The sequence below is a fragment of the Coregonus clupeaformis genome, unplaced genomic scaffold, assembly GCF_020615455.1.
Source record: "Coregonus clupeaformis isolate EN_2021a unplaced genomic scaffold, ASM2061545v1 scaf0430, whole genome shotgun sequence".
Lineage (NCBI taxonomy): Eukaryota > Metazoa > Chordata > Actinopteri > Salmoniformes > Salmonidae > Coregonus > Coregonus clupeaformis.
Window position 1 is genome coordinate 190001 of NW_025533885.1, and position 16742 is coordinate 206742.

Consider the following 16742-nt stretch of genomic DNA (forward strand, 5'->3'; position numbering starts at 1 on the left):
GAAAGGGAAAATAAATCAACAGATAAATATGGGTTGTATTTACAATGTTGTTTGTTCTTCACTGGTTGCCCTTTTCTTGGGGCAACAGGTCACAAATCTTGCTGCTGTGATGGCACACTGTGGTATTTCACCCAATAGATAAGGGAGTTTATCAAAATTGGATTTGTTTTCTAATTCTTTGTGGGTCTGGTGTAATCTGAGGGAAATATGTGTCTCTAATATGGTCATACATTTGGCAGGAGGTTAGGAAGTGCAGCTCAGTTTCCACCTCATTTTGTGTGCAGTGTGCACATAGCCTGTCTTCTCTTGAGAGCCAGGTCTGCCTACGGCGGCCTTTCTCAATAGCAAGGCTATGCTCACTGAGTCTGTACATAGTCAAAGCTTTCCTTAAGTCTGGGTCAGTCACAGTGGTCAGGTATTTTGCCTCACTCTGTTTAGGGCCAAATATTTATACATATATAATATACTTTGATCTCAATACAAGCGCATCTACTCATGCTGTAAACACAGTCCAGTTCAGTGAATGGCACAGATCCATATATGGTCCCGGGGAGCTGTGCACCCGCGTGCAGCTTAGAAGAAACATTACTGTTCTAGTGCCCTCGTCAATTCTTTGATCAAATCAAATCACATTTTATTGGCCACATGCGCATGAGTGGCGCAGTGGTCTAAGGCACTGCATCGCAGTGCTAACTGTGCCACTAGAGATCCTGGTTCGAATCCAGGCTCTGTCGCAGCCGGCCGCGACTGGGAGACTCATGGGCGGCGCACAATTGGCCCAGGGTAGGGGAGGGAATGGCCGGCAGGGATGTAGCTCAGTTGATCGAGCATGGCATTTGCAATGCCAGGGTTGTGGGTTCGATTCCCACGGGGGGCCAGTATAAAAAAATATATATATAACTGTAAGTCGCTCTGGATAAGAGCGTCTGCTAAATGACTAAAATGTAAAATGAATACAACAGGTGCAGACATTACAGTGAAATGCTTACTTACAGCCCTTAACCAACAGTGCATTTATTTTTAATAAAAAAGTAGAATAAAACAAAAAGTGTTGAGAAAAAAAGAGCAGAAGTAAAATAAAATAACAGTAGGGAGGGTATACAGTGGGGGAAAAAAGTATTTAGTCAGCCACCAATTGTGCAAGTTCTCCCACTTAAAAAGATGAGAGAGGCCTGTAATTTTCATCATAGGTACACGTCAACTATGACAGACAAATGGTCAAAAATAGTACATTATATAGGGAATAGGGTGCCATTTGGACGCGGACAAAGGCTGAGATTCAATCAGATCAAGCGTTAACTGAGATAGCCGACTCCCGCATAGCTGGTGTTTTGGCAGTGTCAGAGGAACTGCATGAGAGCTTTCAAATCGGTGAGCGACTGCTGGTGTGGTTGTCATGAAGCCACACTCGTCCCACTCACGTTAGAAGTTCAGAAGGAGAAAGTGTAGGTAGGTTATCTAGAAATAATGACGCTCCAATAATACTGATATCAACATAATGGAGGTGGAGATTACAACGTTCCCCTGTTCCAACTGGTAACAATAATACTGATATCAACATACAGTGGGGAAAAAAATATTTAGTCAGCCACCAATTGTGCAAGTTCTCCCACTTAAAAAGATGAGAGAGGCCTGTAATTTTCATCATATGTACACGTCAACTATGACAGACAAAATGAGAAAAAAAATTCCAGAAGATCACATTGTAGGATTTTTAATGAATTTATTTGCAAATTATGGTGGAAAATAAGTATTTGGTCACCTACAAACAAGCAAGATTTCTGGCTCTCACAGACCTGTAACTTCTTATTTAAGAGGCTCCTCTGTCCTCCACTCGTTACCTGTATTAATGGCACCTGTTTGAACTTGTTATCAGTATAAAATACACCTGTCCACAACCTCAAACAGTCACACTCCAAACTCCACTATGGCCAAGACCAAAGAGCTGTCAAAGGACACCAGAAACAAAACTGTAGACCTGCACCAGGCTGGGAAGACTGAATCTGCAATAGGTAAGCAGCTTGGTTTGAAGAAATCAACTGTGGGAGCAATTATTAGGAAATTACATTTACATTTACATTTAAGTCATTTAGCAGACGCTCTTATCCAGAGCGACTTACAAATTGGTGCATTCACCCTATAGCCAGTGGGTTAACCACTTTACAATAAATGTTTTTTTTTGCTGTTTTTTTTGGGGGGTAGAAGGATTACTTCATCCTATCCCAGGTATTCCTTAAAGAGGTGGGGTTTCAAATGTCTCCGGAAGGTGGTGAGTGACTCCGCTGTCCTGGCGTCGTGAGGGAGCTTGTTCCACCATTGGGGTGCCAGAGCAGCGAACAGTTTTGACTGGGCTGAGCGGGAACTATGCTTCCGCAGAGGAAGGGAGCCAGCAGGCCAGAGGTGGATGAACGCAATGCCCTCGTTTGGGTGTAGGGACTGATCAGAGCCTGAAGGTACGGAGGTGCCGTTCCCCCTCACTGCTCCATAGGCAAGCACCATAGTCTTGTAACGGATGCGAGCTTCAACTGGAAGCCAGTGGAGTGTGCGGAGGAGGGGGGTGACGTGAGAGAACTTGGGAAGGTTGAACACCAGACGGGCTGCGGCATTCTGGATGAGTTGTAGGGTTTAATGGCACAGGCAGGGAGCCCAGCCAACAGCGAGTTGCAGTAATCCAGACGGGAGATGACAAGTGCCTGGATTAGGACCTGTGCCGCTTCCTGTGTAAGGCAGGGTCGTACTCTCCGAATGTTGTAGAGCATGAACCTGCAGGATCGGGTCACCACCTTGATGTTAGCGGAGAACGACAGGGTGTTGTCCAGGGTCACGCCGAGGCTCTTCGCACTCTGGGAGGAGGACACAACGGAGTTGTCAACCGTGATGGCGAGATCATGGAACGGGCAGTCCTTCCCCGGGAGGAAGAGCAGCTCCGTCTTGCCAGGGTTCAGCTTGAGGTGGTGATCCGTCATCCATACTGATATGTCGGCCAGACATGCAGAGATGCGATTCGCCACCTGGTTATCAGAAGGGGGAAAGGGATGGAAGACATACAAGACCACTGATAATCTCCCTCGATCTGGGGCTCCACGCAAGATCTCACCCCGTGGGGTCAAAATGATCACAAGAACGGTGAGCAAAAATCCCAGAACCACACGGGGGGACCTAGTGAATGACCTGCAGAGAGCTGGGACCAAAGTAACAAAGCCTACCATCAGTAACACACTACGCCGCCAGGGGACTCAAATCCAGACGTGTCCCCTGCTTAAGCCAGTACATGTCCAGGCCCGTCTGAAGTTTGCTAGAGTGCATTTGGATGATCCAGAAGAGGATTGGGAGAATGGCATATGGTCAGATGAAACCAAAATATAACTTTTTGGTAAAAACTCAACTCGTCCTGTTTGGAGGACAAAGAATGCTGAGTTGCATCCAAAGAACACCATACCTACTGTGAAGCATGGGGTGGAAACATCATGCTTTGGGGCTGTTTTTCTGCAAAGGGACCAGGACGACTGATCCGTGTAAAGGAAAGAATGAATGGGGCCATGTATCGTGAGATTTTGAGTGAAAACCTCCTTCCATCAGCAAGGGCATTGAAGATGAAACGTGGCTGGGTCTTTCAGCATGACAATGATCCCAAACACACCGCCCGGGCAACGAAAGAGTGGCTTCGTAAGAAGCATTTCAAGGTCCTGGAGTGGCCTAGCCAGTCTCCAGATCTCAACCCCATAGAAAATCTTTGGAGGGAGTTGAACGTCTGTGTTGCCCAGCGACAGCCCCAAAACATCACTGCTCTAGAGGAGATCTGCATAGAGGAATGGGCCAAAATACCAGCAACAGTGTGTGAAAACCTTGTGAAGACTTACAGAAAACGTTTGAGCTATGTCATTGCCAACAAAGGGTATATAACAAAGTATTGAGAAACTTTTGTTATTGACCAAATACTTATTTTCCACCATAATTTGCAAATAAATTCATAAAAAATCCTACAATGTTTTTTTCTCATTTTGTCTGTCATAGTTGACGTGTACCTATGATGAAAATTACAGGCCTCTCTCATCTTTTTAAGTGGGAGAACTTGCACAATTGGTGGCTGACTAAATACTTTTTTCCCCCACTGTACTTGGATGTGTAGTTTCAGCGTTTGTTGCTGGTATGTCATGCCTAGGTTTGCTAATGTTGGCAATGAAAAAAATCTTTGAAGTAGTTGGCAATATCAGTCGGTTTTGTGATGAATGAGCCATCTAATTCAATGAGCTGAGTTTGCCTTTTTCCCCAAAATGTAATTTAAGGTGCTTCAAAGCTTTTTACTATCATTCTTTATGTCATTTATCTTTGTTTCATAGTGTAGTTTCTTCTTCTTTTTATTCAGTTTAGTCACATGATTTCTCAATTTGCAGTATGTTTGCCAATCGGTTGTGCAGCCAGACTTATTTGCCATTCCTTTTGCCTCATCCCTCTCAACCATACAATTTTTCAATTCCTCATCAATCCACGGGGATTTAACAGTTAAATAATAAATAATAATATGCCATTTAGCAGACGCTTTTATCCAAAGCGACTTACAGTCATGCGTGCATAAATTTTTTTTGTGTATGGGTGATCCCGGGGATCGAACCCACTACCTTAGCGTTACAAGCGCCGTGCTCTACCAGCTGAGCTACAGAGGACCACAGTTTTTACAGTCATTTTCTATAATGGGTTATTAGTAACTGGGATAAGCAATTTCATAAATGTGTCAAGTGCAGCAAATATTCTTTACATCAACAACATAGGAATCACTACAAAACGTATTGTATGACCTCTTATACACAATATTAGGCCCAGCCTTTGGAACTTTGGTTTTCCTAGATATGGCTACTATATTGTGATCACTACATCCGATGGATCTGGATACTGCTTTCAAACAAATCTCTGCAGCATTAGTAAAGATGTGATCAATACATGTTGATGATTCCATTCCTGTGCTGTTTGTAACTACCCTGGTAGGTTGACTGATAACCTGAACCAGGTTGCAGGCACTGGATAAAGTTTGAAGCTTTTTCTTAAGGGAGCAGCTTGATGAAAGACACGCAATATTTAGGTCACCCAGAAAATATACCTCTCTGTTGATATCACATACATTATCAAGCATTTCACACATGTTATCCAGATACTGACTGTTAGCACTTGGTGGTCTATAGCAGCTTCCCACCAGAATGGGCTTTAGGTGAGGCAGATGAACCTGTAGCCATATTACTTCAACTGTATTTAACACTCTTTACCGCTCTGGTTCTAACCCACTCGGCCTCAGACATCACTGAGGAAAGGTATTTACCTCTGGTTCTAACCCACTCGGCCTCAGACATCACTGAGGAAAGGTCTTTGAAAAATAATCTCACTGAGTTCACGTCTTCTTTGACGTAACAATCTATCAAATTGGCGTGTTTATTTGGGGTATTTTTCTTCATTTCTTGGTTTGTTTTCGACTAGCCTATTTCTGTAGAACACTTTGCTGTTGGGCTCCTAAAAGTCTTCTTACCTGAGTGAGTCCCTATTCCCTATAGAGGTCCTGGGCCTTGGTCAACATGAGTCTACTATACTGTATAGGGAATAGGGTTTCATTTGGGACACATTCAGTGAGTAGTACAGCAACCCTACCACCTGACCAGTAACCCTCCCAGAGATCTATTGACCTCTCCTGTCCCTGCCCCTCCCAGCGGACCTATTGACCTCTCCTGTCCCTGCCCCTACAGGTTTGAAAGATGAAGACCTCAAGATGGTGGCAGCAATGTTCAGTCATCAGCTTCCTGTTAGGGGTGTGGCTTCCTGCCTGGATCCTGGCCCAGACCACGCCCCGTCCCCAGGGCATCACCTCCCCCAAACCCCAAAAGGTCCGGCTGCAGTTTCGTCTGGTGGGGTACCCCCGGAAGCACAATGAGGGGCGCATCGAGGTCTTCTACAAGGGAGAGTGGGGGACCATCTGTGATGACGACTTCTCTCTGTCCAACGCCAACGTCCTCTGTCGCCAGCTGGGCTTCGTCTCCGCTACGGGGTGGACACATAGCGCCAAGTACGGCAAGGGCCTAGGTGAGAGACCTACTGTCTTAAAACAACATTCAAAAAGGACTAAGTGAGAGATCTACTGTCTTAAAACAACATTCAAAAAGGACTAGGTGAGAGACCTACTGTCTTAAAACAACATTCATAAAGGACTAGGTGAGAGACCTACTGTCTTAAAACAACATTCATAAAGGACTAGGTGAGAGATCTACTGTCTTAAAACAACATTCATAAAGGACTAGGTGAGAGACCTACTGTCTTAAAACAACATTCATAAAGGACTAGGTGAGAGACCTACTGTCTTAAAACAACATTCATAAAGGACTAGGTGAGAGACCTACTGTCTTAAAACAACATTCATAAAGGACTAGGTGAGAGACCTACTGTCTTAAAACAACATTCATAAAGGACTAGGTGAGAGACCTACTGTCTTAAAACAACATTCAAAAAGGACTAGGTGAGAGACCTACTGTCTTAAAACAACATTCAAAAAGGACTAGGTGAGAGATATACTGTCTTAAAACAACATTCAAAAAGGACTAAGTGAGAGATCTACTGTCTTAAAACAACATTCAAAAAGGACTAGGTGAGAGACCTACTGTCTTAAAACAACATTCATAAAGGACTAGGTGAGAGACCTACTGTCTTAAAACAACATTCATAAAGGACTAGGTGAGAGATCTACTGTCTTAAAACAACATTCAAAAAGGACTAAGTGAGAGATCTACTGTCTTAAAACAACATTCAAAAAGGACTAAGTGAGAGATCTACTGTCTTATAACAACATTCATAAAGGACTAGGTGAGAGACCTACTGTCTTAAAACAACATTAAAAAAGGACTAGGTGAGAGATCTACTGTCTTATAACAACATTCATAAAGGACTAGGTGAGAGACCTACTGTCTTAAAACAACATTAAAAAAGGACTAGGTGAGAGATATACTGTCTTAAAACAACATTCATAAAGGACTAGGTGAGAGACCTACTGTCTTAAAACAACATTCTTAAAGGACTAGGTGAGAGACCTACTGTCTTAAAACAACATTCATAAAGGACTAGGTGAGAGACCTACTGTCTTAAAACAACATTCATAAAGGACTATGTGAGAGACCTACTGTCTTAAAACAACATTCATAAAGGACTAGGTGAGAGACCTACTGTCTTAAAACAACATTCATAAAGGACTAGGTGAGAGATCTACTGTCTTAAAACAACATTCAAAAAGGACTAGGTGAGAGATCTACTGTCTTAAAACAACATTCAAAAAGGACTAAGTGAGAGATCTACTGTCTTAAAACAACATTCAAAAAGGACTAAGTGAGAGATCTACTGTCTTATAACAACATTCATAAAGGACTAGGTGAGAGACCTACTGTCTTAAAACAACATTAAAAAAGGACTAGGTGAGAGATCTACTGTCTTATAACAACATTCATAAAGGACTAGGTGAGAGACCTACTGTCTTAAAAGGGCCTAGGTCAGTAATATAACTGGTATAAACTGTCATAGAGCAGTTAATATACATTTTTAACACCTTTCATACAGTGAGTATAAAGGATGGACACAGAGCGCAAAGTACGGCAAGGGCCTGTCTTAACCTGTCATAGAGCATTTATTACATACATAACACCGTTCATAGAGATAAGGGCCTAGGTGATGAACTGTCATAGAGCATTTATTACATACATAACACCGTTCATAGAGATAAGGGCCTAGGTGATGAACTGTTATAGAGCATTTATTACATACATAACACTGTTCATAGAGATAAGGGCCTAGGTGATTATCTGTCTTAACCTGTCATAGAGAATTTATTACATACATAACACCGTTCATAGAGATAAGGGCCTAGGTGATGAACTGTCATAGAGCATTTATTACATATATAACACCGTTCATAGAGATAAGGGCCTAGGTGATGAACTGTCATAGAGCATTTATTACATACATAACACCATTCATAGAGATAAGGGCCTAGGTGATGAACTGTCATAGAGCATTTATTACATACATAACACCATTCATAGAGATAAGGGCCTAGGTGATGAACTGTCATAGAGCATTTATTACATACATAACACCGTTCATAGAGATAAGGGCCTAGGTGATGAACTGTTATAGAGCATTTATTACATACATAACACTGTTCATAGAGATAAGGGCCTAGGTGATTATCTGTCTTAACCTGTCATAGAGAATTTATTACATACATAACACCGTTCATAGAGATAAGGGCCTAGGTGATGAACTGTCATAGAGCATTTATTACATATATAACACCGTTCATAGAGATAAGGGCCTAGGTGATGAACTGTCATAGAGCATTTATTACATACATAACACCATTCATAGAGATAAGGGCCTAGGTGATGAACTGTCATAGAGCATTTATTACATACATAACATCATTCATAGAGATAAGGGCCTAGGTGATGAACTGTCATAGAGCATTTATTACATACATAACACCATTCATAGAGATAAGGGCCTAGGTGATGAACTGTCTTAACCTGTCATAGAGCATTTATTACATATATAACACCATTCATAGACATAAGGGCCTATGTGATGAACTGTCATAGAGCATTTATTACATACATAACACCATTCATAGAGATAAGGGCCTAGGTGATGAACTGTCATAGAGCATTTATTACATAAATAACACCATTCATAGAGATAAGGGCCTAGGTGATGAACTGTTATAGAGCATTTATTACATACATAACACCATTCATAGAGATATGGGCCTAGGTGATGAACAGTCTTAACCTGTCATAGAGCATTTATTACATACATAACACCATTCATAGAGATAAGGGCCTAGGTGATGAACTGTCATAGAGCATTTATTACATATATAACACCGTTCATAGAGATAAGGGCCTAGGTGATTATCTGTCTTAACCTGTCATAGAGCATTTATTACATACATAACACCGTTCATAGAGATAAGGGCCTAGGTGATGAACTGTCATAGAGCATTTATTACATACATAACACCATTCATAGAGATAAGGGCCTAGGTGATGAACTGTCTTAACCTGTCATAGAGCATTTATTACATATATAACACCATTCATAGAGATAAGGGCCTAGGTGATGAACTGTTATAGAGCATTTATTACATACATAACACCATTCATAGAGATAAGGGCCTAGGTGATGAACAGTCTTAACCTGTCATAGAGCATTTATTACATACATAACACCATTCATAGAGATAAGGGCCTAGGTGATGAACTGTCATAGAGCATTTATTACATATATAACACCGTTCATAGAGATAAGGGCCTAGGTGATGAACTGTCATAGAGCATTTATTACATACATAACACCATTCATAGAGATAAGGGCCTAGGTGATGAACTGTCTTAACCTGTCATAGAGCATTTATTACATATATAACACCATTCATAGAGATAAGGGCCTAGGTGATGAACTGTTATAGAGCATTTATTACATACATAACACCATTCATAGAGATAAGGGCCTAGGTGATGAACAGTCTTAACCTGTCATAGAGCATTTATTACATACATAACACCATTCATAGAGATAAGGGCCTAGGTGATGAACTGTCATAGAGCATTTATTACATACATAACACCATTCATAGAGATAAGGGCCTAGGTAATGAACTGTCATAGAGCATTTATTACATACATAACACCATTCATAGAGATAAGGGCCTAGGTGATTAACTGTCATAGAGCATTTATTACATACATAACACCATTCATAGAGATAAGGCCCTGGTGATGAACTGTCTTAACCTGTAATAGAGCATTTATTACATATATAACACCATTCATAGACATAAGGGCCTAGGTGATGAACTGTCATAGAGCATTTATTACATACATAACACCGTTCATAGAGATAAGGGCCTAGGTGATGAACTGTCATAGAGCATTTATTACATACATAACACCATTCATAGAGATAAGGGCCTAGGTGATGAACTGTCATAGAGCATTTATTACATACATAACACCATTCATAGAGATAAGGGCCTAGGTGATGAACTGTCTTAACCTGTCATAGAGCATTTATTACATATATAACACCATTCATAGACATAAGGGCCTATGTGATGAACTGTCATAGAGCATTTATTACATATATAACACCGTTCATAGAGATAAGGGCCTAGGTGATGAACTGTTATAGAGCATTTATTACATACATAACACTGTTCATAGAGATAAGGGCCTAGGTGATTATCTGTCTTAACCTGTCATAGAGCATTTATTACATACATAACACCGTTCATAGAGATAAGGGCCTAGGTGATGAACTGTCATAGAGCATTTATTACATACATAACACCGTTCATAGAGATAAGGGCCTAGGTGATGAACTGTTATAGAGCATTTATTACATACATAACACTGTTCATAGAGATAAGGGCCTAGGTGATTATCTGTCTTAACCTGTCATAGAGAATTTATTACATACATAACACCGTTCATAGAGATAAGGGCCTAGGTGATGAACTGTCATAGAGCATTTATTACATATATAACACCGTTCATAGAGATAAGGGCCTAGGTGATGAACTGTCATAGAGCATTTATTACATACATAACACCATTCATAGAGATAAGGGCCTAGGTGATGAACTATCATAGAGCATTTATTACATACATAACACCATTCATAGAGATAAGGGCCTAGGTGATGAACTGTCATAGAGCATTTATTACATACATAACACCATTCATAGAGATAAGGGCCTAGGTGATGAACTGTCTTAACCTGTCATAGAGCATTTATTACATATATAACACCATTCATAGACATAAGGGCCTATGTGATGAACTGTCATAGAGCATTTATTACATACATAACACCATTCATAGAGATAAGGGCCTAGGTGATGAACTGTCATAGAGCATTTATTACATATAAAACACCATTCATAGAGATAAGGGCCTAGGTGATGAACTGTTATAGAGCATTTATTACATACATAACACCATTCATAGAGATAAGGGACTAGGTGATGAACAGTCTTAACCTGTCATAGAGCATTTATTACATACATAACACCATTCATAGAGATAAGGGCCTAGGTGATGAACTGTCATAGAGCATTTATTACATACATAACACCGTTCATAGAGATAAGGGCCTAGGTGATGAACAGTCTTAACCTGTCATAGAGCATTTATTACATATATAACACCATTCATAGACATAAGGGCCTAGGTGATGAACTGTCATAGAGCATTTATTACATACATAACACCATTCATAGAGATAAGGGCCTAGGTGATGAACTGTCTTAACCTGTCATAGAGCATTTATTACATATATAACACCATTCATAGAGATAAGGGCCTAGGTGATGAACTGTTATAGAGCATTTATTACATACATAACACCATTCATAGAGATAAGGGCCTAGGTGATGAACAGTCTTAACCTGTCATAGAGCATTTATTACATACATAACACCATTCATAGAGATAAGGGCCTAGGTGATGAACTGTCATAGAGCATTTATTACATATATAACACCGTTCATAGAGATAAGGGCCTAGGTGATGAACTGTCATAGAGCATTTATTACATACATAACACCATTCATAGAGATAAGGGCCTAGGTGATGAACTGTCTTAACCTGTCATAGAGCATTTATTACATATATAACACCATTCATAGAGATAAGGGCCTAGGTGATGAACTGTTATAGAGCATTTATTACATACATAACACCATTCATAGAGATAAGGGCCTAGGTGATGAACAGTCTTAACCTGTCATAGAGCATTTATTACATACATAACACCATTCATAGAGATAAGGGCCTAGGTGATGAACTGTCATAGAGCATTTATTACATACATAACACCATTCATAGAGATAAGGGCCTAGGTAATGAACTGTCATAGAGCATTTATTACATACATAACACCATTCATAGAGATAAGGGCCTAGGTGATTAACTGTCATAGAGCATTTATTACATACATAACACCATTCATAGAGATAAGGCCCTGGTGATGAACTGTCTTAACCTGTAATAGAGCATTTATTACATATATAACACCATTCATAGACATAAGGGCCTAGGTGATGAACTGTCATAGAGCATTTATTACATACATAACACCGTTCATAGAGATAAGGGCCTAGGTGATGAACTGTCATAGAGCATTTATTACATACATAACACCATTCATAGAGATAAGGGCCTAGGTGATGAACTGTCTTAACCTGTCATAGAGCATTTATTACATATATAACACCATTCATAGAGATAAGGGCCTAGGTGATGAACTGTTATAGAGCATTTATTACATACATAACACCATTCATAGAGATAAGGGCCTAGGTGATGAACAGTCTTAACCTGTCATAGAGCATTTATTACATATATAACACCATTCATAGAGATAAGGGCCTAGGTGATGAACTGTTATAGAGCATGTATTACATACATAACATCATTCATAGAGATAAGGGCCTAGGTGATGAACAGTCTTAACCTGTCATAGAGCATTTATTACATATATAACACCGTTCATAGAGATAAGGGCCTAGGTGATGAACTGTCTTAACCTGTCATAGAGCTTTTATTACATACATAACACCATTCATAGAGATAAGGGCCTAGGTGATGAACTGTTATAGAGCATTTATTACATACATAACACCATTCATAGAGATAAGGGCCTAGGTGATGAACTGTCATAGAGCATTTATTACATACATAACACCATTCATAGAGATAAGGGCCTAGGTGATGAACTGTCTTAACCTGTCATAGAGCATTTATTACATATATAACACCGTTCATAGAGATAAGGGCCTAGGTGATGAACTGTCTTAACCTGTCATAGAGCTTTTATTACATACATAACACCATTCATAGAGATAAGGGCCTAGGTGATGAACTGTTATAGAGCATTTATTACATACATAACACCATTCATAGAGATAAGGGCCTAGGTGATGAACTGTTATAGAGCATTTATTACATACATAACACCATTCATAGAGATAAGGGCCTAGGTGATGAACTGTCATAGAGCATTTATTACATACATAACACCATTCATAGAGATAAGGGCCTAGGTGATTAACTGTCATAGAGCATTTATTACATACATAACACCATTCATAGAGATAAGGCCCTGGTGATGAACTGTCTTAACCTGTAATAGAGCATTTATTACATATATAACACCATTCATAGACATAAGGGCCTAGGTGATGAACTGTCATAGAGCATTTATTACATACATAACACCGTTCATAGAGATAAGGGCCTAGGTGATGAACTGTCATAGAGCATTTATTACATACATAACACCATTCATAGAGATAAGGGCCTAGGTGATGAACTGTCATAGAGCATTTATTACATACATAACACCATTCATAGAGATAAGGGCCTAGGTGATGAACTGTCTTAACCTGTCATAGAGCATTTATTACATATATAACACCATTCATAGACATAAGGGCCTATGTGATGAACTGTCATAGAGCATTTATTACATATATAACACCGTTCATAGAGATAAGGGCCTAGGTGATGAACTGTTATAGAGCATTTATTACATACATAACACTGTTCATAGAGATAAGGGCCTAGGTGATTATCTGTCTTAACCTGTCATAGAGCATTTATTACATACATAACACCGTTCATAGAGATAAGGGCCTAGGTGATGAACTGTCATAGAGCATTTATTACATACATAACACCGTTCATAGAGATAAGGGCCTAGGTGATGAACTGTTATAGAGCATTTATTACATACATAACACTGTTCATAGAGATAAGGGCCTAGGTGATTATCTGTCTTAACCTGTCATAGAGAATTTATTACATACATAACACCGTTCATAGAGATAAGGGCCTAGGTGATGAACTGTCATAGAGCATTTATTACATATATAACACCGTTCATAGAGATAAGGGCCTAGGTGATGAACTGTCATAGAGCATTTATTACATACATAACACCATTCATAGAGATAAGGGCCTAGGTGATGAACTATCATAGAGCATTTATTACATACATAACACCATTCATAGAGATAAGGGCCTAGGTGATGAACTGTCATAGAGCATTTATTACATACATAACACCATTCATAGAGATAAGGGCCTAGGTGATGAACTGTCTTAACCTGTCATAGAGCATTTATTACATATATAACACCATTCATAGACATAAGGGCCTATGTGATGAACTGTCATAGAGCATTTATTACATACATAACACCATTCATAGAGATAAGGGCCTAGGTGATGAACTGTCATAGAGCATTTATTACATATATAACACCATTCATAGAGATAAGGGCCTAGGTGATGAACTGTTATAGAGCATTTATTACATACATAACACCATTCATAGAGATAAGGGACTAGGTGATGAACAGTCTTAACCTGTCATAGAGCATTTATTACATACATAACACCATTCATAGAGATAAGGGCCTAGGTGATGAACTGTCATAGAGCATTTATTACATACATAACACCGTTCATAGAGATAAGGGCCTAGGTGATGAACAGTCTTAACCTGTCATAGAGCATTTATTACATATATAACACCATTCATAGACATAAGGGCCTAGGTGATGAACTGTCATAGAGCATTTATTACATACATAACACCATTCATAGAGATAAGGGCCTAGGTGATGAACTGTCTTAACCTGTCATAGAGCATTTATTACATATATAACACCATTCATAGAGATAAGGGCCTAGGTGATGAACTGTTATAGAGCATTTATTACATACATAACACCATTCATAGAGATAAGGGCCTAGGTGATGAACAGTCTTAACCTGTCATAGAGCATTTATTACATACATAACACCATTCATAGAGATAAGGGCCTAGGTGATGAACTGTCATAGAGCATTTATTACATATATAACACCGTTCATAGAGATAAGGGCCTAGGTGATGAACTGTCATAGAGCATTTATTACATACATAACACCATTCATAGAGATAAGGGCCTAGGTGATGAACTGTCTTAACCTGTCATAGAGCATTTATTACATATATAACACCATTCATAGAGATAAGGGCCTAGGTGATGAACTGTTATAGAGCATTTATTACATACATAACACCATTCATAGAGATAAGGGCCTAGGTGATGAACAGTCTTAACCTGTCATAGAGCATTTATTACATACATAACACCATTCATAGAGATAAGGGCCTAGGTGATGAACTGTCATAGAGCATTTATTACATACATAACACCATTCATAGAGATAAGGGCCTAGGTAATGAACTGTCATAGAGCATTTATTACATACATAACACCATTCATAGAGATAAGGGCCTAGGTGATTAACTGTCATAGAGCATTTATTACATACATAACACCATTCATAGAGATAAGGCCCTGGTGATGAACTGTCTTAACCTGTAATAGAGCATTTATTACATATATAACACCATTCATAGACATAAGGGCCTAGGTGATGAACTGTCATAGAGCATTTATTACATACATAACACCGTTCATAGAGATAAGGGCCTAGGTGATGAACTGTCATAGAGCATTTATTACATACATAACACCATTCATAGAGATAAGGGCCTAGGTGATGAACTGTCTTAACCTGTCATAGAGCATTTATTACATATATAACACCATTCATAGAGATAAGGGCCTAGGTGATGAACTGTTATAGAGCATTTATTACATACATAACACCATTCATAGAGATAAGGGCCTAGGTGATGAACAGTCTTAACCTGTCATAGAGCATTTATTACATATATAACACCATTCATAGAGATAAGGGCCTAGGTGATGAACTGTTATAGAGCATGTATTACATACATAACATCATTCATAGAGATAAGGGCCTAGGTGATGAACAGTCTTAACCTGTCATAGAGCATTTATTACATATATAACACCGTTCATAGAGATAAGGGCCTAGGTGATGAACTGTCTTAACCTGTCATAGAGCTTTTATTACATACATAACACCATTCATAGAGATAAGGGCCTAGGTGATGAACTGTTATAGAGCATTTATTACATACATAACACCATTCATAGAGATAAGGGCCTAGGTGATGAACTGTCATAGAGCATTTATTACATACATAACACCATTCATAGAGATAAGGGCCTAGGTGATGAACTGTCTTAACCTATCATAGAGCATTTATTACATATATAACACCATTCATAGACATAAGGGCCTAGGTGATGAACTGTCATAGAGCATTTATTACATACATAACACCGTTCATAGAGATAAGGGCCTAGGTGATGAACTGTCATAGAGCATTTATTACATACATAACACCATTCATAGAGATAAGGGCCTAGGTGATGAACTGTCTTAACCTGTCATAGAGCATTTATTACATATATAACACCATTCATAGAGATAAGGGCCTAGGTGATGAACTGTTATAGAGCATTTATTACATACATAACACCGTTCATAGAGATAAGGGCCTAGGTGATGAACTGTCATAGAGCATTTATTACATATATAACACCATTCATAGAGATAAGGGCCTAGGTGATGAACTGTTATAGAGCATTTATTACATACATAACACCATTCATAGAGATAAGGGCCTAGGTGATAAACAGTCTTAACCTGTCATAGAGCATTTATTACATATATAACACCATTCATAGAGATAAGGGCCTAGGTGATGAACTGTTATAGAGCATTTATTAC

At 39.2% G+C, this 16742-nt stretch overlaps 1 protein-coding gene across 4 annotated transcripts in view; it reads left to right on the top strand.

The window, feature by feature from the left end:
- LOC121539130 (lysyl oxidase homolog 3B-like) overlaps window positions 1–16742 on the top strand; it is a 117194-nt gene that overhangs the window by 5981 nt on the left and 94471 nt on the right. For all 4 annotated transcript variants that reach the window (XR_005995318.2, XM_041847402.2, XM_041847404.2 and 1 more), the window contains exon 2: window positions 5730–6063. Coding sequence is in view for 3 of the 4 variants with exons in the window: in XM_041847402.2 (XP_041703336.1) it covers window positions 5739–6063 (325 nt within the window). In the remaining variant the exon portion in view is untranslated. The remainder of the gene's footprint in view (window positions 1–5729; window positions 6064–16742) is intronic.